The sequence below is a fragment of the Drosophila hydei genome, unplaced genomic scaffold (genome assembly GCF_003285905.1).
Source record: "Drosophila hydei strain 15085-1641.00,03,60 unplaced genomic scaffold, DhydRS2 tig00000063-arrow-pilon, whole genome shotgun sequence".
Taxonomy (NCBI): Eukaryota; Metazoa; Arthropoda; class Insecta; order Diptera; family Drosophilidae; genus Drosophila; species Drosophila hydei.
Genome location: NW_022045657.1, coordinates 3111522 through 3136810, shown reverse-complemented (window position 1 = coordinate 3136810; position 25289 = coordinate 3111522). Strand labels below are relative to the sequence as shown.

The window sequence follows — 25289 nt, the reverse complement described above, 5'->3', positions numbered from 1 at the left end:
AAGTTTTTTGTAAATTGTTAGGTTAATTTTTTGGTTTTCTTTTCTGTTTTTTCTCGCCACAAACAAATCTAACGCATGAATGCGCACCATCGCACGGAATTCCAGTTTAATTTTGGTCTGGCTTTTAGTTTTTTTACTGCCCCTATGAAAAATGCATAAGCGGCAGGCCTGAAAAGTTGCCATAGATAAATGCAGAAATGAATGCTTCAAAATTTATAACTCAATGCACATAGAAAATAGAAAAGAAACCGACCGAAGAATATTCAACACACAACAAAGCGTTGCAGCTAAAATTGTTTCATTTCGATACCCTGTACAATTAATGAGAGTAAAAGGGGTATATACATTTTTTAAAAACCTTCCTAGTCCAAAAAATATCTTTAATATATTTGTATATATCTATATATCGATAATATAACCAAATTTGAGAGTCATAAACATAAAATTCTCTATGTAAATATTCATAGACACAATTATCGTTGTTTTTGTTGTTGTACTTTATTTAGCAGTTTTTAGATCGCTTTTAAATTATTTTTATAACTAATTTAAAAATATTTCATATTTAATATAAAACAGGAAAAAAAGTATATTTATTATTATTATTATAAATAAATAAATAGTAATAACTATTATAAATAAAACATAAAATACACTTAATTCATTAATTGATTGGTTTTAAATTAACTTATATTTAACAATTATAATATTAATGAATTAATTCATTTAAAGCAACACTTAAATATATTTCGAAAAATTCCTTCAACAACATTGAAGACTTAATGCTTACAGAGTATTTGTCAGTCACGATCAACTGGCCAATTGTTACATAACTTTTTGTTTCGTACATTTTTGCAGTTAAGTCGCTGCAACAGCAACAGCAACAACAATAACGACAACAATTGCAAAGTCAACAGGCAAATGTGTTCAAGTGAAATAAATTACATTGCACAGCGAAAAAAAAACACAAAAATTGCAGAAAAAAAGTACGCCACAAAGCGTAAAGTAAAATACATATAAAAAGGATGAGCGAAGAAAATAAATAAACAAACAAACAAACGACGGCTGGCAAATGAAAAGCGCGTAAAACAAATAAATAAAAATGCAAGCTGATTATGCATGAATGAAAAATCCGATTTTATTTATTTTCGTTCTTTTCTTGAGAGCAGTCACCGCCACGCCCAGAATGTATGTCGACACACGGTCACGCCCCCAAACTAAACTGCGCAACTGACTCACAGAAAATATATCAAACGACAGCAGCTACTACAGAAGACTGCAGTCGAGTACAGTCGAGTCCAGTGGACTAAAGTGGACCACAATAGACCACTGTCGACTACAGTAGACCAAAATACTGTTAAGTAACACCTTCACCCAATTGCTCATTTCTGTTCCCCTTGTACTTCACAACTTTATGAGACGGCGTTAAAAATATATTCTGCTGATGTAACAGGCGAACAGAAATAAGTACAATGGTTAAAATGTCACCTAACAGTTCGATAACATAAAACTGTAAAGCGTGTATTAATCAACATTAGTATTTAGCATAACCATGTTAGTTAACATAATTACGTTGTTTAACAGTGTATAAGCAGTGGTGTGTAAATACGCTGTTAATTAACATATTTCAGCCTACTGCTACTCTATGTTCGCCTATTTTGTGTTGACATATACCTTTATGTTACTAGCTTTTAACAGCCGATCTCAAATCCAATCAAAGACTTTTTAAAGTGCAGTTGATTTTCAGCTCAGTTGCCTAAAACAATATCCTAAGGGTTCTTAAGTCGAGGAATATTAAAATAATATTATCCAACTACTACTTTCATGCAACTATATTTGCTAGATATATACTAGTATATTCATCTCACTCAAACCACAAATTTGGAAACTTGTTCAGGTTCTTTAACCGTTTTGGCGCTATCAAAGCGAAAACCTACTAGCTAACTTATTAATTGACAAAAAAACGTTTCAAATCTGCGAAAATAAAAGTTTTCAGATCGAGTTTAACTTTGCAAAGCATATAATTTGGTCCACTCCATTTATAATATACCGCATACATTTCACAAATGAAAATGACCAACAATTTGTGTTATATTACGTTGAAGTGCAAAACTTTTCTTATGCTCGAAATATAGATGAAAAAAACTTTTCACATACCAAAATCGGAAACAAAAAAAAACTGAAAATAAAATAAAATGGAAATATAATAAAAATGTAGGTAAGAAAAGTTGCCTTGTTGGCATTCAGGTGGTTTTCAGCGATGGAACCCAACTCGTTCGCCTTTTCAAGCCAATTGATGTCCATTGTGTTCAGACAGTCGAAAAAGGTAAGGGAGTTAGACGACTATACAATAATCAAAAATCATGGCAACAGACACTGAAATGACACCTGTCTGTCCGCCTTCAACTCTGTCTATCCCTCTCTGCCTGTCTGTCTATCTGGTTGTGCCGCCTTGCTTGATTTGCCATCAAAAGTTTTTTGGCCATAGCCATTGAATTTACATATTTTGGCAACGAGAACTTTACGTTGCAAATATCTAGCTACAAAGTGCAAAAACCCCCATCATAATAATAAAAGTTGAATCCATCTCAAATTATTTACTGCTACACGAGCAGAAGTTAGACTCTCAAAGGTTGCATTCATCCATGTTGATGTATTTTTCAGTCTTTTGTGTAAATTATTTTACTGCTATGAATTTATTGAATGCCGTCGACTCAGAAATATTTTACATGCAACTGAAAGACACTGCAACCCATACAAAATATGCTTCGATTATACACCGCAAACGAAAGGCAAATTCAGTATAACAGACTAATAGTAATTAAAGTTAAGTTAATGAATGAAGCGAATTAACTTTGAGCTGCATTTTGGCTTATATAGAATATGCCTTTTCAAAGGTAAAAATATCAAATCAAAGCTTGATATATTGCATTAAGTGAGCCACACCAGTAGCTTCCTAAACCAAAGTCTAAAGTGTTTTATTTATTTCCACTAGCTTTATCTTCTATTATACTTAAAACTATATTATTTTATTTATATTTTTTTTTATTAGTTTACTATTTATTATTAAAAAAAAACTGATCTTTGCCTTAAACTAAGCCAACAAATTAGTACGAATAAAATGTCAATTTAAGATTAAAACGAGTTATTATTAGGTAATAATTTAGGCAAAAATGCTGAAACTGAGTTCAAAGATATTGAATATATTGCATTATTTTATATAGTTTTTCAGTATAGCTTACAAACTAGTTTCGATATTATTTTTGATACTGGCAAAACACATATATATATATATATAAAGACATCAATTTTTTTTGACTGTATATAATCCAGAAGACCGAGTATTTGCAGCTCCTACATTTGGCAATTGTTTGCCCAGTTTCAGGGCAATGGTAAACTTTTTTAACAGTCAAATGAAAAGCTCATTGAATAATCTCACAGCAAAAAGCTAGCAATAACAACAACAACAAGAACAAAGTAACGTTAACAACAGAAACAACACAACATATGCTACAGTAGCTGTCAGGCTTGCCAGAGGGTCACACGAACGGGTAGCTATTGACGTTTAACAAATGAAAAGTGGCAAAGGATGGTGGGCATTGGGAGTTTTGTGTGTTATTGGGGAAAAGCTTAAAGACAGAAACAATGCGAATGCATTGCTGAAAAGTTTTACATTTCTCTTTGTTCTGCCTTTATCAGCAACGAACGCTGTCATAAAAGTGTGGAAAATGTTCAGGCAGCGTCGTCATCAGCAACAACCATCCTGCCCTCATGTCTTGTCAGTGCTGTTTTTTCCATCTCTTTGCGAATGTTTAGAGTCTATAATCTTCAAATAATGGAAAAACTTTTGCTGTTAAGCAAGAGGAATGCCAAAGCTTAGATTTTTTACAGCAACCACACTGTGAGTTCGACTGTATTTTCTCTTATTTTTGTTTTTCTTTTTTTTGAGCAGTTGACAACTCGGGCTACTGTTTCTTGCTGCTGCTCACTCGATTTTCAATTTATTTCGTTTTGTGCGGGTTTTTTTTTGTTGTTTTTCTTTGCCGCTGCCATGAAAAACTTCATCAACAGCTTGCCGCTCTACCTGTGGCTTAAAGTCTGCAGCTCCCGCTTGCCACCTGCGCAATCAGCTAACAAATATTTTTTTCTTGCTGCTGTTTTGCTTCAAATTAAGTTTGCGCCAGAGGTGGCCAGATGAGGAAATAAAAAAGCAACGTTTATGCTTTTTATGACGCCTTTGTGCAAAGTTAATTTCGATTTTATTGCCAGGTGATTGAGATTTGAATGGAGCTCGCTGCGTTTCCAGCCACACTTCAAATTAATTCGCACAAAAAATATCGCAAAGAAAAAAGCTTCAAGCACTTTATATGAAAAAATTGTTCGGCGAGTGTCGGTAATAAGCCCTTGGCATCGACATAAGCTGTGGCTTATTAATTTCACAATTTTTTCTTCACGCGCTCTGAAAGCAAACAGCCAGCCATACAAATGTCACTGACAAATACAAATTACAGTATATATTTTTTTTATAATTTCTTTTCCATAATAAAAAAGTAAATCTAGAAATCTGGCGATTAGGTATGACAGAATATTCAGTCACGAACTGGCTTTATTTTTCTAATATATATTTCCTGTTTTTATTAATGCAAATTTGTGGGAGTGTTGATAAAAATATAAATGGTAAATCAATAAGGTGAGAAGAGAAAAAACGATTAAAGGTATCTGTCAGCTATAAAATCTCCCACTTTTTTACTTAGTAAAGTCTGCATTAAAATTTTCAACTGAAAATGATTCAGATTTAATATTAGCTTCTATTAATGGGTATATCACGCTCACATCTCTAATATAAAATAAACTTTAATAAATAAAAATAAAATGCAGCTCGAACTAAATTGAAAATTGTCGAGACAGCCGCAACCACAAGCAGCAACAAAAACAGCTCAGCACAATCAAATGTTAATGAAGCGCAACGCCCAACAGGCCAATAGCCCTCGGCCCTCCCTTTCCCTCCGCCTACCCATGCACCCGTAGCAACAGCAATTTGGATTGCAAATAAAAAAGCATTACTAAAAAAAACATTCAGCAAGGCAAAATATCTTTTATGCCACTCTCGTTTTGGAGGTCACCTGAAAAATAGCAAACCATGCGCTAGTGAGTACTCGGATGGCGCAGTGTGTTAGCTGAATAGCGACAAAATATGCTGCCATTGCCTAGTCAAAGGTCAGCAGGCGGCCAATTGAGTAGCTCTTTTCTAGGCAACACAAAAGCGTTTGCTGACATCAATTTGCAATAGACTTTTTATTAAGCAACAGCTCATTGAAAGCTGTCTGGACTGCAGACCTAAACTAAGAAAGCTCTACACTATGTGAGTGCAATTTATTCAAGCTCAAGCTTTCATAAACTCTTTATTGCTTTTTCGTTCAGCTCAAAATATATCTTAAACAATTAATGAACTTTCCATAAGAAGCTTTTAAAGCCCAGTGTTAGCTAAATCAAAATAATAAATCAAAGTTTATTTGATTTAATTATTAAAAAAGCGTAAATTTATATAGGTTTTTTGACTGTATATCATGTTCTACTAACATTACCTAATTATATAAAATCATTTGATTTGGACTTAAGAGTATATCATACACATACAATTCTGAAGTAGATAAAAGAGTTCTCATTTTGTCTTCAAGACTTGTTGAGCTCTGTATAAGCAACTCGTACTCATACTCATATACTCTCCAATTTTGACTGTCATATCGATTTCAGTCTAATCCATCATTATGGTCTGAAACATTTCAAATGTTTGTAATCAAAATTGCAATTTACACCACATATACGTATTGAAGCTATTAGATGAATAAATTTAATTTGAATTACCGCAAAAATCGTTTTGGCTTTTGAGATAGCCTCAGAAACCACAACCGCAACAATTACAAAAGGCCAACAAACAATTTTGGCAACTTTTCGCATTTGTTCGCGCATTAATTTCACATCGCAAGTGTCAATAAGCCAACAATAATAATGTACTCGATGCCAACTTATACGCAGTTGAGCTTATGGATAATGTCATCAAATTTGCGGCAGCCTCAAGGGAAGTTATATGACATCAAAATATAAATATTGAATTGAGATTGAATATTGGCCTAAATTACCATTCCCAAAATAAACAATTTTTATGCTTATATTATTTTTCCAACTCCATTTTATTTACCAAAAAAAAAAGAATTAAAATTTAACAAGATTTAAATATCAGATAACTGCACATTTTTATATATCTTTATGCATTAAATCTTTTTCTGCTTCGTAGCTTACGTCAATTATGGCTGTAAGGGTATTAAATCTTTGGCACATAACTCTTAATATTTTTTGTGATTTTTTTTGCATTCAGTTTTCGGTTCTTTGTGTCGCATCTGAAAAACGCAAATTAAATACACCGTCACAGCGGAGAGGGAGCGATAAAAAGTGCAAATGCAATATTTGTGTGCGCTGCGATGCTGCCAAAATCGTTCCCAGCTGCACTTGGCTGCCATTTTATTGGCCTGACCTCGACGGATGGCGTGTGTTCTGGCCATGGCCCAGCCACAAGGCGTGGCTAACGTTGACAGGCAGCCATTGCTGTGGCCGAGTCTGGTACAGATTGCACCTGCATGCGTATCCATTGCAGCAGTGCCTCCTCGTCGTGGTCATCAACGGTGGCATCGTTGCATATTCATATGCTGCACTCTGCACGCTGCATGCGGCATGCAGTGCGTCCCATTGTTGCTGTCAATGCGGGCGAGCTGATTTTATGCGGCTGACCCTGTCAGAGCGGATCGTTTGGCCATTTACGGCGCTTGGTTTTTATGGACGTATCTCAAGTAAAAAAAAAGAAGTTTATAGAATATTTTATACTCTTTAATTTAATATATTATATAAAAATTGTATTCTTAAATATTTATAAAACATTTCAATTGCTCTGTTAATATTAGAACATAACATTCAGATATTAATATATTAACAGTCATGCTAAACTAAAATGTTAATTTATAATAATTATACTAATTTATTTAATGAGAATAAAAAAACTGAATTTTTAAATTATTATTATTTATTTGCATAATTACATTATTATTTATTTATATGCCATAAATAATAACAATAGTTCCTACATAAATATATATATATAAAGGCTGCAATACACTTCCATATCCATATTTGCTGTGTGACCTAAGTTGGCATACAGTCAGCATACCTTTTTGATGCCTTTCCCATGCAGCCTTAGGTCTATAGGCCATAAAAAGTGTGCTTCGCATTCGAGATATCATGGTCTGCTGGCTGGTTTTGGGCTGTCTGCTTAAATGGGCGGTGGAGTACGAGGGGCTATCGTCCGGGCTTGGTTGGGACTGTCGTATGTCACGTTTAAAATATGCGCATTTTTGCAAATGACATTTGAGTCGCACGGCACTATCACTAATTGATATCATATGATGGAATTTATGCACAGACGCCCGTTAGCTGTATGGGTAAACGGTACTTTTCAGTTTTTTGAGCACCTCTCCCGCCCTACCGCCCTCTGTACCCACATTTGTTGCTCGAACCCATTTTGCGGTTTGTCGACGTGTCATGGCCATCGTGTCTGTTGCTGGCTTTTGCTGTGTCCGTTTCCTGCTCTTTGACTGCGCGTTGTGGGGCGAGTGTCCTGTCTGGTCTGATCAGTCATTTGTCAAGTTGTCAACCTAGTCTTGTTAAGCATTTCAGCCAAAATTATAATTTTATAAATCTTTTTTCATTTTCATTTTTTACTTCAAAATTATCTTTAAGTTTAACCAGAATATGGTTCTGTCAGCATTCCCGGAATGGCTTGCGGATTGGCAGCAGGCGGTTACAGAAAACGCACCCGATCTGGCATTCGTTCTGATCGTATTACTAACCACTGCATTCGCCTGCTATGTGATCGTTTTCCTTGGGCGAATTGTGGTGACAGTCGCTTCCACTAGCTTTTTAATTTTTCTGCTGGTAGTAGTTATGCGCTTAAGCAATCCTCAGAATAGCGAAAAGGAAGCCGCTAGCACGATTGAAACTATTTTCAAGAACCTAACCGATTACATCGCATCCACATCTAGAACCTCATAGTTGTGCAGGCATTGTCCATAAACAACTTACCCTGAGATGAACTTAAGGATGAGTGTTTTCAATACCAACTTAAATCTAACAAAGTAATTTTTTGTCTTGTATATATTTTTATATTGTAAGTCATTTCCATTTTTATTATATGCTAATAATAAGACATTTAATACATACTTAAATAAACAGTGATGCTCTTTGGAGCAAGAATAAATAAATTTGATATTAACCACAGCAGTCTTCAGGGGATGAGCTGTCTTTGAAAGACGTCGGGTCATGTAACCTACTTAGGTTAATACCTTTAATTAAATAAAGAGAAGCTTCCATAAACTATCGCCATACTTCAGTGTATGCAACTCAAGGGCTTCGTATCTCGTTGACATATTAAACAAAACTTTAACAAATATGCTGGGAAGCCAGCTAGCCAGCTACTCTATTACTGAGAAGCACAAAAACTGATATAACCGAGTTGATTGGTCGGCAGCTCGCAGTTGGTGTTTCTCTAGTTACCAAAAGCATCTCAATAATATTACGAATAAATATTTAATAAAGTAGTAAGTAAAAACCAATTTAAATATCAGCTTCGCTCGCTTGTCAATCACTTTGAATAACTATAGAACAATAGCAATCGCTCAATCCATATTCCGATTTGCATTCCATCTTTCATTTAACACAGCCAGAATGTCATGCATTCGAAAATCACTTAACTCGCACTGACTATACAGGAGTGTTTTATAAGCTACGTTCAATTGCATGATTTAGAACGATTATCAAATCATACGTTGCCTCACCCACTGCCCGAACAATGCTGCATGCAGCATACACACGCACACACAAATTGCTCGAACGCCCGCATCAACATTTTAGGCAGCTATTTAAAGCCTAAACGCCTGCCCACACACACACACACACACACACACACACACACACACACACACACACACACACACACACACACACACACACACACACACACACACACACACACACACACACACACACACACACACACACACACTCATACACACACACAGCAGACAGCCATGTTTATGTTTCGACAGCAACAAAAATGGCAGCTGTAACATGCAACCGAGCCCAGCACGCCTCTCCACTTGCTGCTCTGCCTTCGCCTGGGGCCCATGCTGTTGCTTGGTCGCTGACCGTGACGCTGGTTGCGCTGTCGCGAACCTTGTTGCAGTTTGAATGTTGCACGTTGCCGGCAGCGAGTTGCTGTTTGTGTTGGGCCAATGGCATTTTTGGACTACGTGCCGCAGCCAACGACTACTGTCTGCTGTTGCTGCTGGTACCTGATGCTTGACTTTCCTTTCTCTAATGAAATGCGGTTACAAATGCAATTTTACATTTTTCAAAAAAGCATTTTATCTGTCGTCGACAGGCCCGAGCACACAGACACAATTCCGACCAGACTAGCTGCACGTGACATTCAAATGTTTGTGTGTGTGTGTTGTTTTCCTGTTACCTATTCGGAATTCACATCCCCAGACTCGGAGAAACGTCAGCTTGTTTGCACCTTGTCGAAATTAGTGTTTGTACCGAGATGAACACGATTTGTTTGACCAGCAGGTGTTGAAAATACACTGCGCTGCCATAGTGAGTTTTCACTGTACCACAAGCGCCTCTATTTCCGTGCAGATCCCACAGCATTCATCTCTCTCTTCTCTCTTTCATTCTCTGCTGTCTTGCTGCAATGTTTTGTGTGTCACCCATGGCGTATGGGTAATGTTTTTCAAATTGTTGCGGTCGCTTGTGCGCTTGCTTCGCATTGTTCGTGTATTTTAGAGCTGTGGCTTTGAATTGATTGTCAGTTGTTCTTGTTGCCGAATGCTGCGTGTTTTCCTGACCAACTGCGATTGGTGTCAGTGCCGCAAGCTCTATACAAATTTCAGAGGAAGTACATTAAAAAGAAAATAGTTGCAGAATTTTATGAACTGCTTGCACAGCACTGAAGCCAGCATCAGCTTTCATCACCTACTACAGTAGTCTGGCCGACTTTTCGCTTAAACTTTTCTAGAAAACCAACAATCTGTGAAGCTGAACCTGTTAAACAAGTTAAAGAAGCGTATCGCTGGATAAAGACCCCAAGGCGAGCGCACTTTAATTCTATTAGACCCCAAGGCCCAACACCGCATTTCAACAACCACAGCAACAGCAGCAACAACATCAAACAACACATACATCAACTGTTAACAGCAGCAAACTGCAAACGTTGACAACTGTCCGTTGCGGTTGTTCTTGCTTTTGTTGCATCACATCGAGGGAGAGACAGAGATAGAGATAGACTGACAACTAGTGAAGCAACAAAAAATAAATAAAAATATAGCAAAAATCTGTAGCAGTGTCGGAGCCGCGACATGGTCAAACATTTGGCCAAGTTCGGCAGCTTAATAGAATAACGGCCGCAGGCGGTCATCCTGTTTGGCAAGTGGGCGTGGCTACGCCCGCCAACACCAGACATAAATAACAATTTATAGCCAAATGCCAGACGACCGGGCAAACAAATAAACAGCTGTGTTAAGCCTTTTCACAGTCCACTCATAAAATATTTAATTGCAAGAGTTTTGGCAAGCAGAAACTCTGCAAATTCGTCAAACTTTGTAGCCTTCTATAAATGAAAGATTTCGACACCTCACAATTATGTTAAGCTCAGATATAACTCCATATTTAGATTTACCACAGCTTGTAACACTAAAAATATTATGGAGTTCCAATAGCATTTAGCTAACCCGAGTAAGTTCTCCCATCCTTCAAATGCTCACAAAATGCTGTTGAAAACATTTCTCGAAACAACACTAAATTTTTCGTTTCGTTTTCGCTTTTTCTTTTTGCGCTTTTCATTTATAGCCGGAAAAACTATAAAATGGCAGCAGACGTCGCTAAAGCATAGCCAAAATCTGTCAAACTCAAATCACAAATGCAGACAAAACTGACAAATACGACTGAGCAGACAGTCACACTACAACTGAACAGCCGGACGGACTGTCAGAGAGACAGAGGGACAGATGGACAGAAAGACATCCAGTTGTCAGACAGTGCAACAACATTTGCTTTTCAATGCCAAAAACTGTTGACGGTTGGAAGATTGCAGTTGCAGTTAGGCCTGCTGGAAGCGGCTTTCTTCCGCTCTTCAAGGCAAACTCATTAACAAGTTGGCACATAAAATGCCAAAACTGTCGATGACTGGCGACAAGCTGCCGCATCAGCAGCAACTGCTGCAGTCGCATCAGCAGACGCTACTAATGGCTGCCTGCCAGTTTAATAGTTGCCTTTTGGTAGCAGCCACTGCTCGATTCCTGCTGCGAACGGCTCGTACTTTGCGGTGCGAAGTTTTAATAAAAGCCAAACAGTCGGCGACATATGTATGTGCACCAAGCAGCTGAGACTGCCAGAGCGGAAGGCACAGACACGGACTGATAAATACAGACAAATTATAGTGCCAGAGGCCAAGTACAGTGCGCTCTAACCGCGAAAGACTCATATAGCTTGGGCAATATATAAATATTGATATAAATTAATAAGCTTTATTGCTCTATCTTTGCAGCTATATTTAATTTTCGTTTCGTAACTAGAACTGGATTAAGCAAAGCTCCACCTTTTATTAACAGTTTATGGCACTGTTAGCAGTATTATGTTAAAGTAACCTCTAGTTATGTTAACTTAAATTATATCGAAGAGTTTTACACACACTTAGTTAAAATTATATAATATATTAAGCAATTTTCATTAGCGATCTTTATGCCTTATATACAACAATTATCGACCACACAAAATAACACTTAAATTTAAGCAAATATAATGCCAGTTCAATGTATTTGATGTCTACTGTAATACTAAATTGGAAACCAACAGCCGCGAAAATGATGTGCCACATGTGTTGTCAGTCCAATCGCACAATTGTTAACTTCTTGAGATAGTTAACAGAATCAGCCAGTCCGGAAGTCAAGTTGGTCTTTTGTCTTAATGTTCGCTAAACTGAACTAAGAAGTTTAATCGCAGCAGTTGTTGGCTTGTAGTGAGCAAATGCATTCACCCGGCGGACAACAGCAGCGACTCACAAACGATGTTTTATAGGGGAAAACAATAATGCGCCAATAAGCGCCTAGCTCGAGGGTCTCATAGTGATAGCCATCGTAGAGCTTGCTGCAGGCATGTCGCATACCATAAAACGGTAGAATGGGCAGTAAGCACACCTCAATGCAGTTAACGTAGAACTGAATGCCAGAGATTCGCGATGCCAATTCATAAACAGTCACGATGCTCTCATCGAACACATGTATCACATCGAATGGCGGCTGCTCCTTGATAAAGATCTGAGATGCCTCATTTACGGTCTCGAAACTCTTCAAAGTGACCACGCCCGACGGCGTGGTGCTGAAGAACAGATGGGTGATATTGTCCGTGACAATGATCGGACTGGCAATGGCCGGTGCATTTTCATTGGAAGCGACCTCATATTTAATGCCTCCCATTTGCAGCTCTTTTTGCGAACGCTCAAAATTCGGATGCAGCGCCACATGTGGCGCCAGCTGATGGAATCGGTCCTTAACGCGCGCAATGAACTCCTCGCGCACCGACTGCTGCACGGCCACGCTGGCAATGGGGAAGGGCTCGAACGGCTCATGCATATTCTCAGCCAGACAGTGGGCAGCCGTATTCAGATCACCGTTCTCAAAGACGAACATGAACCGTGGGCGCACCCACGATTTCTTGATCTGAATCGTCGTTTTCTGTGCACAAAATCGACATTTAGAGCCAAAGGCTAAAGTTCAAGTTGTGGCTACTGCTTACACTCGGATAATTGGGCTTGTCACATCGTAGACTCTCCACTAGATTGGATGATATAAAGCTGCGATGTGGTTCGCACATTTTGATATCGATTTATATCGATAATTACAATAATTTAGAAGAATATTTAATTAATATGTAAAGTTCATTCAGCTTACAAATTTGAACAAAAAAATATCCTTAAGCTAAGCTTGCTTCGAGCGTAATAAAAATATTTTACTTAAAAAGCTGTTAAGAAGATTATCGAGAATTCCGGTAGATTTATTTGAAAGACTCTCGACTACAAAAGTACTATCAAAATATATTGCATTAGAGAGATAGGTTGCTTAGTCAAGTTCTCTTTGGTAAACTTCAAATGAAAATCAAGAATGAAGGAATAAGAATAAAGTAAAGAATATTTCACTAGTGAATATGTCGAAGAGTAGCTAAATACAAGCCGAAAAACAAGACTGTAATTTGAATATGTTAAGCTGCTTTAAAATCAACAAGGCTTAGATCCACAACCATCGCAACAGACTAAAGCTAATATTATTCGACTCTCGACTCTTTGCGAGCACTCAAAGATTGCTCACGCTGTTGCCAGCACAGCTTCATCTGTGTTTTCATAGACAACAATAAGAACAACAACAACAAGTAGAATAATGCAGCTAACTACATGCCAGAGATATGTAATTTTCACAGCATACGCCGAGGCGCATAAACAAAACAGAAGACAAACTCCCCGCCGCACACACACGAGGCGCACAAATCAAGCGCAGCGGCCCGCCAAGTGGCGAACCAAGGAAAACATTTCATCTACCACTTCGGGGCCTGTGGCACTGATAAGGAAATGTCTCAGGCTTACAAGATGACGCCAACAATAATAACCCAGCCGGGCACGGAGCAAAGACAATGCTAATGCTATTTGCTCAAGTGCCATCAACGCTAGCATTATATGAAGTCTAAACAGAGGTAATAAATAAGTTTTTAGGATGCCCAAGTGGTGTACAAAATGGGCGTGGCAGTGCTTAGCTTTTGAGCTGATAAGAGAGAGAGAGAAAGAGAGAGTGAGATTGGCAGCGCTTGCTGGCCGCAGGCAATGTTAAGACGAATCAGCCAGCCTCATTGACAGCCAGAAATTATATACAAAATTCCAATAAAAATAAAATATATATGGAGTATGAATAATTAAATTAAATACTGATTAAGATTTTTTTACAAAATGTTTAACTGTTTAAAATTACTTTCCAATTGAAACCCAATTTGCGCGTTCTTTGCGGTCTGCTTGTGTCTGGCTCTGTCAGGCTTTATATTAGCGCTGCGAAATAAATAATGAAAAGCAAAAACAAAAACAGTGTAGAATCATTTACAACAAACAGTAAGAGACTGCTCGACGTGCAGATACCCTGAACGCTGCAAAGAGTTGATACGCCAATCATTCTAAGCTTCTCTTTGCACTATGGGAACTTAATAATGCAACTATTATTTCTTTGGGAGAAGAGGGCAGTATAAAAAATTCAAAAGATGGTATAGTTTATATCGACGAACAAATGGTCAGGTCTAGATCCACACAGCTCCTAGCTCTGGTCGACAATATACAAACTTTATGAGGCTTGCCACGCCTTTTTCGGCCTGTTATATACATTCTGAATCCTAAATTTCCATTTGCAATGGATTTAGGGTATAATAATTCGCGTGTTATGTTGATGTTAATAAAATGTATATGAATGAATATGTTAAATAATGCTGTTAACCTAACTGTTAGAGTGGGATGTGCAGTTAAATTATAAAAAAAAATTATAAAACAACTGAATGCAATATGATAAGTATTTTACGAATCGATACTCGACCTAATTGCTACAATATTTTCCTTACAGCTATTTAATGTAAATTTATTTTTAAATTATTTAAATATTTATTTAATTATATTTATTTAAATATATTTAAATAATTTAAGACCCAAGCTAAATATAACATGCAAATGTATAATGGCAGAGCTTCAAATGTAAACAGCTGTTCAAGGCTGTTATCATGCTGTTATCTAACAGCTACTTAGAAGGCCACAGAAACGATTAGTAAAAGCGCACCACACAGAGCTCTTTAAATATTCAATTCAGTTATTTGTATGTAGATGTAATTGCATTTAAATAATGAATCTGCCAAATATTTGAATATATTTCGGGGCATTTAGAATTTATTTGAGCTGTCAGAGCGAATTGACTGACAACAGAGAGGAGCAAGCAGCATTTCAATTTTGTTAACAGAAGCTGACAAAAAATTACTCGAAACAGCAGTCAAACTGGTTTCAACTGGTCGCATTGCATTCAATTATTCATTTTGCATGCAATTTGAAATTTGAATTTGAAATTTTTGCTGGTGAAACATTTTAATTAAATTTTTGACCACACTCCAAACACACACAGTTGTCACTTAAAGCCACAAAAATTACATATACGCAGCGTATTTGTGATTAAATTAAAAAAGTTGACAGCGCGAAAAGTTTGCCTTAGCGCTTTTTCGGTCAGTTAGTTTGCCGCATTTATGCACACAGTTTATATAACTGTGCTTTATAGAGGTTTTCATTTTTTAAAAATTGCATTTTTTAGTGCACTTCCTGTGTGTGTTTGTGTATATAATTTAATTAGTTGCCGGCTAAACAAAGCTGACAAAAACTCTAGGATTTTCAAATTGTCAGGCAGCGGGCTGCATGCAATTCATATTAAATTTGCTGACCTTTGACCATTTGCTAAGCTAACAGCGTGTAAGCATTAACTGAATAGCGGTTCAAGCGACTTCCCTCTCCTCCCACTTTCAACCACCCCCCGGCCATAAAGCACTTGAAAGATATGCTATAGCACTTATCGGAAACGAATTGTGCGCGTGTATTTGACTGGCGAAAAGCAAATAAAATATGAAAATGCTTCGTAGCAAGCGTTAAATGCATGCAAATGCCACTAGCCAATTGTGTGGATGTGTGTGTGCGTGTGTGTGAGAATATTTGGATGTGGCAAGCGCCGGAAGTGCAAATAACTGTTGCCAAACATTTTCGACGAAAAATGTGCGCATTGCATACATTTGAGTAGGTAGACGGGACGGAGGAGCGTCGGGGCCAGCCCGGTTAGTTATGGCAGTGACTGAAATGTCGGAGCTTGGGCCGATAACTGTTGATGGCGTTGGGAGGGAAGGGTGGCTGGGTCGCTACACCCGAAGAGCACCGTCGCTGGGGCTCAACATGCCGCTTGTTGCAATGCATGCAAACAAGATTTAACGATAAAATTTTAATTAGTGCATAAATGGGCGCTTGATTGTGTGGGCGTGGCACCGCATAGCGCAAGACATGCTGCCCAAACACACACTCACACACAGACAGACACTTATTGCGGCTTTGGCGCATTTTGCTTTTATTTGTTTTCGCTAGCAGGCAACGCACATGCAGCGAGGCATAAGAGTCGCAAGGCAGCCAATGGGGTCGAGGGGGCGTGGAAATGGGTTCCAATAACAGGGCTGTGCATGAAATTAAGCAATTTTGTGAGTGTGTGAGACAGATAAGGAGAGAGAGGCAGCCGGAGATTGTGCAATATTTGGCACCGAAACCATTTGGACACGTTGTGTACTTTATTCAAGAATAACTCGACAAGAGTTGGAGTGAAGAGCAACTGCCAAGAGCGTGAGCTTTAATTAAAGCTGCAGCTTGAAACTTATTAATTACTGTATAAGCTCGCATTTTTCTGCACATATTTTGTTGCTGATAAAGTCAACATTCCGCCAATTCAACGAGATGTATGTAAGCCCTTTCTCCACGTTAGTGGCAAGCCGTGAAAAGACGTGAAGGAATGTGCCCAACACAATGTTTGCATATTTCCGTTTATATTAGAAATCAGACACGCACACACATACACACACGCGCTCAGTCTTGCACCTGCACACTATTTCATGCATGGTTCTTTAGGTGCTCTGGGTGTGAATCCCGTTGACTGCTTTGCACCGCCGGCTCTAGCAAAATACTCGTAATAGTAAAAATGTGAGTAAAAATACAAGTATAAATGCGTATATATATATATCTGTATATATGTATAACAGGCAGCATACGATGGAGCACAACAGCTCGACAGGTACTAACTTTATTCAATATTGTTGCATTTTTTTGTACCCTGTAAACATAAATTGTGTCAATGAGGTACGCTGAAATGCGGTGAAGGCTGTTGTTAGTGGGGAAAATACGATTTATTAAGTGATACGTGTATAATAATTTATAAGAAATGAAGTGTTAAGTATTAAGTACCATTCATCGATTCGCTAAATCCATCAGCAGCCAAGATCTAGGCAGAGCATGTTTCGTACAGGTCTTCTGTGGAGATTTCCACAAATACAAATAATTATCTTATCTATTTTTCAACTACTTACAGCCAGCACTAATATTTCTATGAATAGTCGATTTTCAATGCATTTCTCGTCAAGATCTTTTGCAATTCTCTTCTTTTAATTATGTTCTAAACTAAAAGTGAGCATATCTTTATTTTTCATAATTTTTTTATGTATTCTGTAGGGCCCGCACTACTATTTTATTATTATTATTATTTATTATTTTGTTATTTTCACAGAAAAAATCTGAATCATTTTAATGCCTACACGAAATTTAGCTTTACAACGTATCTTCTAGTCGATCACTCGCATGCACTGTCAGCTGTGCCTGAGTTCCTTCTAGCTGCCTTTGCTCGATGTCTACTTTTATTTATTTTAATTTTCCAGCTCGGCTTCTACGTTGCATTCTTTTTTTACAGCCTCGCCTCGATTGCTGCTCGACATGCACTTTGCATACATTTTGCTTTTACGATCTGATGCTGCGTTTAAATATTTAGGAGACAGTAAACTATGTCTGTCTGTCTATCGGTACGTGGGTGTGCGCGTGTGTGTGTATGGCTGCTGAAATATTTATTAATATAACCAAAAGCCCACGGGCATGTCAAAAATATTAAACAGTAAATCGAAGTCAACTTGTTTAACATCAAGTCAAACGTCTTATAAACAAAATTTATGGTACATATTATTTAAAATTATATTTAAAATATGAATGTTGATTATACTCTCTTCGTATCAGGCCAGGGTATAGAACGAATGACTAGAAAATAATAACAGCACATAGATCGAACAACTGTCATCCACAGATGAGAGTGCTCTTAGTTCTGATTTTGGACTTCAAGCTCGGGCTTAAAATGCAAAGTTTGTGTTTTAATTAAAATATGTAAATGCGCCAAATCGCACAAAATACACAAATTAGAGGGCAGCCGGCAAAAACCAACCAAAATATTTCACACATTTGCCAAAAACATTTTACCAATAATGCAATTGCCCCATGCACAAAGGGGATGAGCGTGTGTGCGTGAGTGTGCCTGATTGGTAGTCACAGCTGTGTGTGCGTTTGTTAAACAAATTTGAAAATGGCTCGAATTAGGCGAAAACACCCAAGCCACAAAACAATTTAGTTTATTTGCGCCTAATTGCAAACAGTTGCCTGCCCGAAATGTAGTTCTCTGCGCTTGCCCCTTCAGTGTCGCTTGCCCCTTCAGTGTCACTTGCCCTGTTCCTAGTTGATATTTGAAGCGAGTTGTCAAATAGTAAAAGTTACGCATCATTAGTTTGCTACTTTGAGGTTTGACAGTTTGGATCTTGATCCTCGAACTAGCACAGCTTTAAGCTTCAGTTAAGCTTTAATAAGTACACTATGCAAGGATATATAGTTCAAGGTGTAAGAGGATCTCGAACTATATAAACTTGAAATATAGTTCAAGGTTAATCTTAGCTGAGTAGCACAGCTTTAAGCTTTAGTTAAGCTTTAATAAGTACAGTATGCTAGGATATATATTTCGAGGTGGACTTTATTTTCATTACTCTCTACTTGAAATAGTAATTATCTTTATGTAAGCTTTGGCTAATACCATAAACATGTTTGAAGGCTTTAAGCCGCTTTTATAACTGGGTCTTATAATACTGAAAAAGGAATATTAAGAGGCGTAAAGATATCAATGCCTAAGTTTATATATGTATTGATAATTGTTTTATAATTAAGCTTCAAAAACTTTAAGAGCTTTTGCCACCAGAATATGCATTTTGATATATAAAAAGTATGTTCTTATATTATAGAATATTATTTGTAGCTCGAGGAGATGCTTTTGATTTATATATATTATATATATATATTATATTATACATATCTGCATTGAACAGAAAAGCCTAAGATATTGCAGTCAATGAAAGCTTTTCGCTTGAACCTGTCTTTGCTATTGAAAGCTTTAGCTAATTGCCAATAAACAAGTTTGCATTGTGCTTGATCTATGAGCCAGATAGTAAGAAATATCTCTTGGCACGTGTTTTATCATACTGCAATTTGTAATTTTTATGGTAACTTGACTTGATTTTGTTGTGTTTTGTTTATTTCTTTGTGGAGAAATCCAGTTATTATGCATGCTTCAGTGGCATGCGACATTTGAGCTGGAGTTAAGGACAGGCAACGGCAGCACAGCAACAACAGCATCGTGGACAATAAATCGCCAAGATGTCCATTCTTATTTATTTTCGCATTTCGAGTGTTTAGTTTTCGCTTGAGAAAATCGCCATTTTCCTCAACTTTATTTCGGAGCGAAAATCTCTCATGCAGCTGACGACGAATGGGCGTGAGGGAGCATGAGCTCCCTCAACGAATTGAGGCAAGCAAGGGAAAACACAAAGTGAGAAAGAGCAAGAGAGAGCGAAAAAGAAAAATCTCAGCTCTGTCATTGCCATTTCAATTTCCGTTTAAATTTTGCACTTCATTTCGCAAGTTCGCAATTTTCATGTGATTTTTTCTTTGCCAAAACAAGAAAGAAAAACTTAAGCAGGAGGAAAACAAGTTTGCTCAACTGCTAGATGAAAACAAAAAGAGGCAATGCAAATACTCGAATATATATAAAAACACAGCAGAACAAAACAAAACAAAATAGAAATAAAACAAGCGTGAATCAAGCGAAGGCAAAGAAGAGATGACAATAAATTGTCACTTGCCGCTTGCTTGAAGAAAGCCTGCCCCAAACCCCCGTACGCTGCCTGCTTCGTCTTGCCGTATTGTATTGGGGATTCGCCGTATATGGAAGCTGCTCTAAAAATGTAAACACGAGCGCAATGATAATGATGGAAAATCATGGCCGAGCGAAACAATTGCACGTAGTGTGGCACGTCGCTCTGTCACGCCTTCCAAGTGCGAAATTCTCTTTTCGACCTGCTACGCCCTCGGCCCCTTGCTGATGTTTATTTGTTTGACAAATAACGAGCGCCATAATGAAGGAGGTGCAAATGATGTTGGCATTGTTTATTCGACTGCGAAATGTAATAGGCGCGCGGTGTCACGGGGCGACGACTTGCTTTTTATGGCTGATTTGACAGGAAACGGAAACGCGAAATTGCAAAAGCGCAATAAAGTGTAGCATAAACAAAGGCGCGCCCTGAATACACAACACACAGCACACAACACACAGCGGCATAGGCAGCTCTGTGCTCCGTGGAACAGGCAACTAAAATGATTCAAGCACTCGTTACCGTTGCGCAGCACTTGAAAATAAATTTGTTTCCACAATATCCCGCATTTGTATATCAAACATTGTCGTTCATGCTGTTGTTGTCGTCGGCGTTGTTGTTGTTGTTGTTGCCATTGCTGTTGTTGCTGTGCATCGTATTATTGTGTTATAGGCAGCAAACAGATTGTTTTCATTTTTATCTAGCTTTTTACATTCAATTCTCGTTGACATGTTGCGGTCGACAGTCAACATGGCTAAATATTTTAGATTAAATATATTTCGCAAACAAAAAAATTTACAAGAATTAAAGTAAATATTTTTATGCTCTGATACCATGGCAAACGGAACTTTGATCTATGATGTTTTGGCTAAAATGTTGGTAACACTCAGAAGGAAATATGATCGAAGTCTTGAGCAGGATCAACTTCCCAGTAGACTTAGTCCGTATGTAGGCTCTGCAGTAAGCTCAGATCCAGTTGGTTTTCAGTCATCGATTCATTCTTTCAGTTCTATAAAAATCGATAAGAATCGTTTTTTAATGTCCCTTTTTTACTTTTTGTAATTATTTATCAGAAAAGATAATTTCAGCTCTCTTATATGCTTAGTAAAATTTAGTACTATTTAAACCAATTCCATATCAAATCAAATCAAGACTTCCTTTCTTTAATGTAACTCCTGTATTTTATCTCAATTTTAAAACATTTATTGAAATGCATTCTTATAGAAATCCAATTTGAAGCCCTGCTACGCAAATAGTCGCTGAGAAGATTTTCCGCACTCAATACGATTTTCTGCACATATTTGCAATAAAGCGTAGAAAAGCTGCAGGTGGCTATCATCGAATGCAATGTCAGCAGATATTGAAAATATATAATCAGCACGAACTAAAGAAAATACTTTATAAGCAAAGCATACGGCACGGCAAACAGAGTTATGTAAGTAGATATGTGTGTAAGTATGCGTAACTCACGCATTTTCCTTCAGGCTCAGTGCATATTTATGAGCTCGTACGCCTTATAAATAAAGCAAATGTGTCAACAATGCACTCCACTGACATAACTGTAGCTGTACTCTGGATGGCTGAACTCACCTTAAGTGGAATGCAAGTGAAATCTCGTAATGGTATATGAAAACAACAAATGGAAATGCCATTGTACAAATACCCATATATTTTCATACCCTAACAAGCGAACAAAGGTAGCCATGAATGTAGTTGCAACTGGGAGCTTTTGATAGGTAATCCACAAATATAATAACAAGTGTGAAAAAACATTTTCTGTACAATAAATGAATCCCACATGGATCTGGATCATTAACATAATGTAAACATAACAGAGCAATTGACATTAACATTGATTTGATATTAGCATTAGCATTTACATGAGGCTGCGGTATTTTAATTTAATTAAAAGGTATTAAGGTATTAATTTAATTAAAAACATTTATTTGTTTAAAAAAAACTATATCATGCTAAAATATATTGTATAAATATACACATAAAAATATTATTGTTATTTTGTATCCAGGCTTGAATATTTATAACAATTTTGTTAATAACAGCTATAATTATGTTATGTTAAACTGTTCTAAGAGCAAAGCTTAATATTAACAGTAAATTGGGCATTTAATAAATACAAAAAGCGTTGAAATATCTGTTTAACTTAACTGTTAAATGCTCTCGAAAATATCAACTTGAGCTTTGACTGTCTATAGAGCAAAGAACCTTTTTTAAGCCGAGCACAAACAATCCAACAAAGTTAAGTAAGGCGTTGCTGTGTAGTGTAAACATAACGCATTTGACGCTTCAGCAGGAAAGTAATTCAAAAACAAGTAAAAGAAAAAAGAAGAAGAAAAAGGACAGAAGTAAGATGTGAAAACACGACCAAGAATTGAGAATAGCATTTGCATGACGCATTACAGTAACAGCAACAGCAACAGTTGGCTGCGGGTGCAGTCGGGCGTGGGAACTGCTTTATCGACGCAATGTTGGTTGCCAAGCAACCATAACCGTAATCGGAACGGTAACCAAGCGCCACGAAGACAACACAACAGGGGAAAATAAAAAGTGGGCAAAAGAACACGTAAAGGCCAGCAGCAAAGTTCGAGGCAAGAAAAAATGGTAAGAAATGCAGCTGAACATAGAAAAGATACTTGAAATGCTTGAGATACTTTGAGTTACTTGAGCTCCATACTCGCACAGATACTTTCACGTGGCAAGACGGATTCAGCCAGCTCACGGCATGTGGCAAGCGGCGGTGGCATGCAACAGCAGCAACGCAAAGCCCCCGCACCGGCAACATTAGAGGATTTCATCATCAGGCGTGACTATACAGGTGCGCGAGCCTTCTTAGAGGTAAGCGACAAATACCGCTTACATCTAAAGTTAGTAAGCTTAACTTTTTCTAAGTAGTATGCAAACGATGAGCAGGACGGGGAGGGCGAGGAGACGGCTCAGCAAAACGAACAGCAACAGAAACAAATCGATCTGTGGATTGCCTATTGCAATTTCCATTTGGGCGACTATCAACAGGCCCTGAATCAATATCAGGCCTTAAAGGATCCCCAGCTGGACCTCAACATAGCCGTCTGCATGTTCTATTTGGGCTTGTACGAGGAGGCACAGCAGCTAATGGAAGGCACTGCCGAGACGCCGCTGAAGCAGCGTCTACTCTTCCATCTCGCCCACAAGCTGGGCGACGATCAGCAATGGGCAGACCTTCTGGATATGCTGCTGAGCACGCCCAGCGTTGAGCAGCAACTAAGCCTCGCCTCGATGCACTATATGCGCGCCCATTACCAGGAGGCTATCGATGTGTATAAGCGGGTCTTGGTCGACAACAAGGATTACTTGGCCATTAACGTGTATCTGGCATTGTGCTTCTATAAGCTGGACTACTACGACATGTCGCAGGAGGTGCTCGATGTGTATTTAAGCCAGCACAGCGATAGTACCATTGCCATCAATCTGAAGGCCTGCAATCGCTTTCGACTCTTCAGCGGACGCGTCGCTGAGCAGGAGATCAAAAACATTGCTGACAACGGGACATTCGGTGCGGATTTGATACGTCACAATTTGGTGGTATTTCGAAATGGCGAGGGAGCACTCAGAGTGCTGCCTGCTCTACTCAATATTGTGCCCGAGGCCCGCCTAAATCTGGCCATCTATTATTTGAAGCAGGGCGATGTGCAGGAGGCGCATGCCCTCATGAAAGAATTGCAACCAACATCGCCACATGAGTATATCCTCAAGGGCGTGGTGCATGCCGCACTCGGTCAACAATTGGGCTCGGTAAGTGCTAATCATTTCATATTATAGACTGATAGAGTGGCAACACTCAGAGATAACTAATTAGGCTCTCCACTATGGAAATTGAATGCATGTTATATTAACTTACAGTCGTTGCATACATTCAGTGCTAGGAGTATATACAAAAGACAGTTGATTTAACCAAATCCACATTTATTAGATTAGATAATCAACTCATATGTGGCACCATCGTCGACTTCTTAAAAAAATGTCTTTCATAGTTAAAGATGTATTCACTTATAGCCCCAGACTTATCTTGACTTCGCTTCGGTACTATTAATTCGAATTCGCATACTTATTATATATCCTAAGTAGCATGATTCCTATCCAAAATTCTTACAGAAGGAGCACATCAAAACGGCACAGCAAAATCTACATCTTGTGGGCAGCTCAGCCACAGAATGTGATACGATACCCGGACGTCAGAGCATGGCCTCGGCATTCTTTCTATACGAACAGTTCGAGGAGGTGCTCGTCTACATGAATTCTATACGCAGTTACTTTGTAAACGATGACGTATTCAACTATAATTTCGCCCAGGCTAAATGCGCCACGGGCTATTACAAGGAGGCCGAGGAGCTGCTAATTCAGATCAGCGATATGGACATAAAGAATCAGCATACCTATTGCATGATCCTCTCCAAATGCCATATACACTGCGGCCATCCAGAGCTGGCATGGAATATATTTATTACAAGAGACACAAATGCTGAAGCATTCCTTTTGCTGCAGCTAATTGCGAACGAGTGCTACAGGTGCGAGGAGTTCTGGGTGGCTGCCAAAGCATTCGACATGCTTGAGAAGTGAGTACTGAGAGTAAGTAACTCTCTTAGGGTATATCAAAATTGTATATTTTTCCTCAACAGACTCGATCCCAGCCCGGAGAACTGGGAGGGCAAGCGCGGCGCTTGTGCCGGTGTGCTTTATGCCATGGCAACCAAGGCCCAACGGGGTCGCCCAACTGGAGGCATCTCCGAGGTAATTGGCCTACTGCGTGAATCATCGAATTCACAGGCAGATGCAATGATTAAGACAATTAGAAAATATATAAGTAGTTTCAAGTGAATGCAATACGAATATACATCTACATCTATAATCGCCTATATATAATATTATTCTAACTGCGTATTAATTTGTTTATCATTTATTTTTGTACTATTTCTTTTAAATCAATAAATTTGTATTTTAATAAAAATTATGCGTATAACTGTTGTTTTACATACAGGCAGCACATTACTGTTACGTAACAGCACTTTAACATCGAGCAAATGTTAATAAAAGCTGTTCATCTACTTTCATCATCTTTTAGGATGAGTAAGCAAAAAGGATAACAACTTTCTATATACTAAAGTCTGTTAACACGAATAGAGAGAAGTTAGTAACTACAGCAATATTATAATTCACAGACAGTGTAGCCAACTATAATACTGTTATATTACTGTCATATATCCTGTCTTATGTTATTACAGCAACTCGCTGTGGAAGTCCTTCAGAGTGGCATTAGGAGCTGCTTAACAATTTATAATCAACCACTTAAAATGTAAATATTTATTGAGTGAATATTT

The 25289-nt window shown here is 38.0% G+C and overlaps 2 protein-coding genes across 2 annotated transcripts; one reads left to right on the top strand and one right to left on the bottom strand.

Annotated features, from left to right (window-relative positions):
• Nucleotides 1-11837: 11837 nt before the first annotated feature.
• On the bottom strand, nucleotides 11838-13084 carry LOC111604865. Its single transcript, XM_023323100.2, has 2 exons — nucleotides 12895-13084; nucleotides 11838-12833 (listed from the first exon to the last, which is right to left on the bottom strand). Exons 1-2 carry the CDS (start codon nucleotides 12970-12972, stop codon nucleotides 12093-12095), a joined length of 819 nt encoding a protein of 272 aa, XP_023178868.2. The 5' UTR covers nucleotides 12973-13084; the 3' UTR covers nucleotides 11838-12092.
• Nucleotides 13085-22498: 9414 nt separating this feature from the next.
• LOC111604895 (intraflagellar transport protein 56) lies at nucleotides 22499-24789 on the top strand. Its single transcript, XM_023323135.2, has 5 exons — nucleotides 22499-22536; nucleotides 22618-22770; nucleotides 22828-23706; nucleotides 24067-24527; nucleotides 24591-24789. The coding sequence occupies exons 1-5, from the start codon at nucleotides 22534-22536 to the stop codon at nucleotides 24787-24789; spliced, it is 1695 nt and encodes a 564-aa protein (XP_023178903.1). The 5' UTR covers nucleotides 22499-22533.
• The last annotated feature ends 500 nt before the right edge of the window (nucleotides 24790-25289 follow it).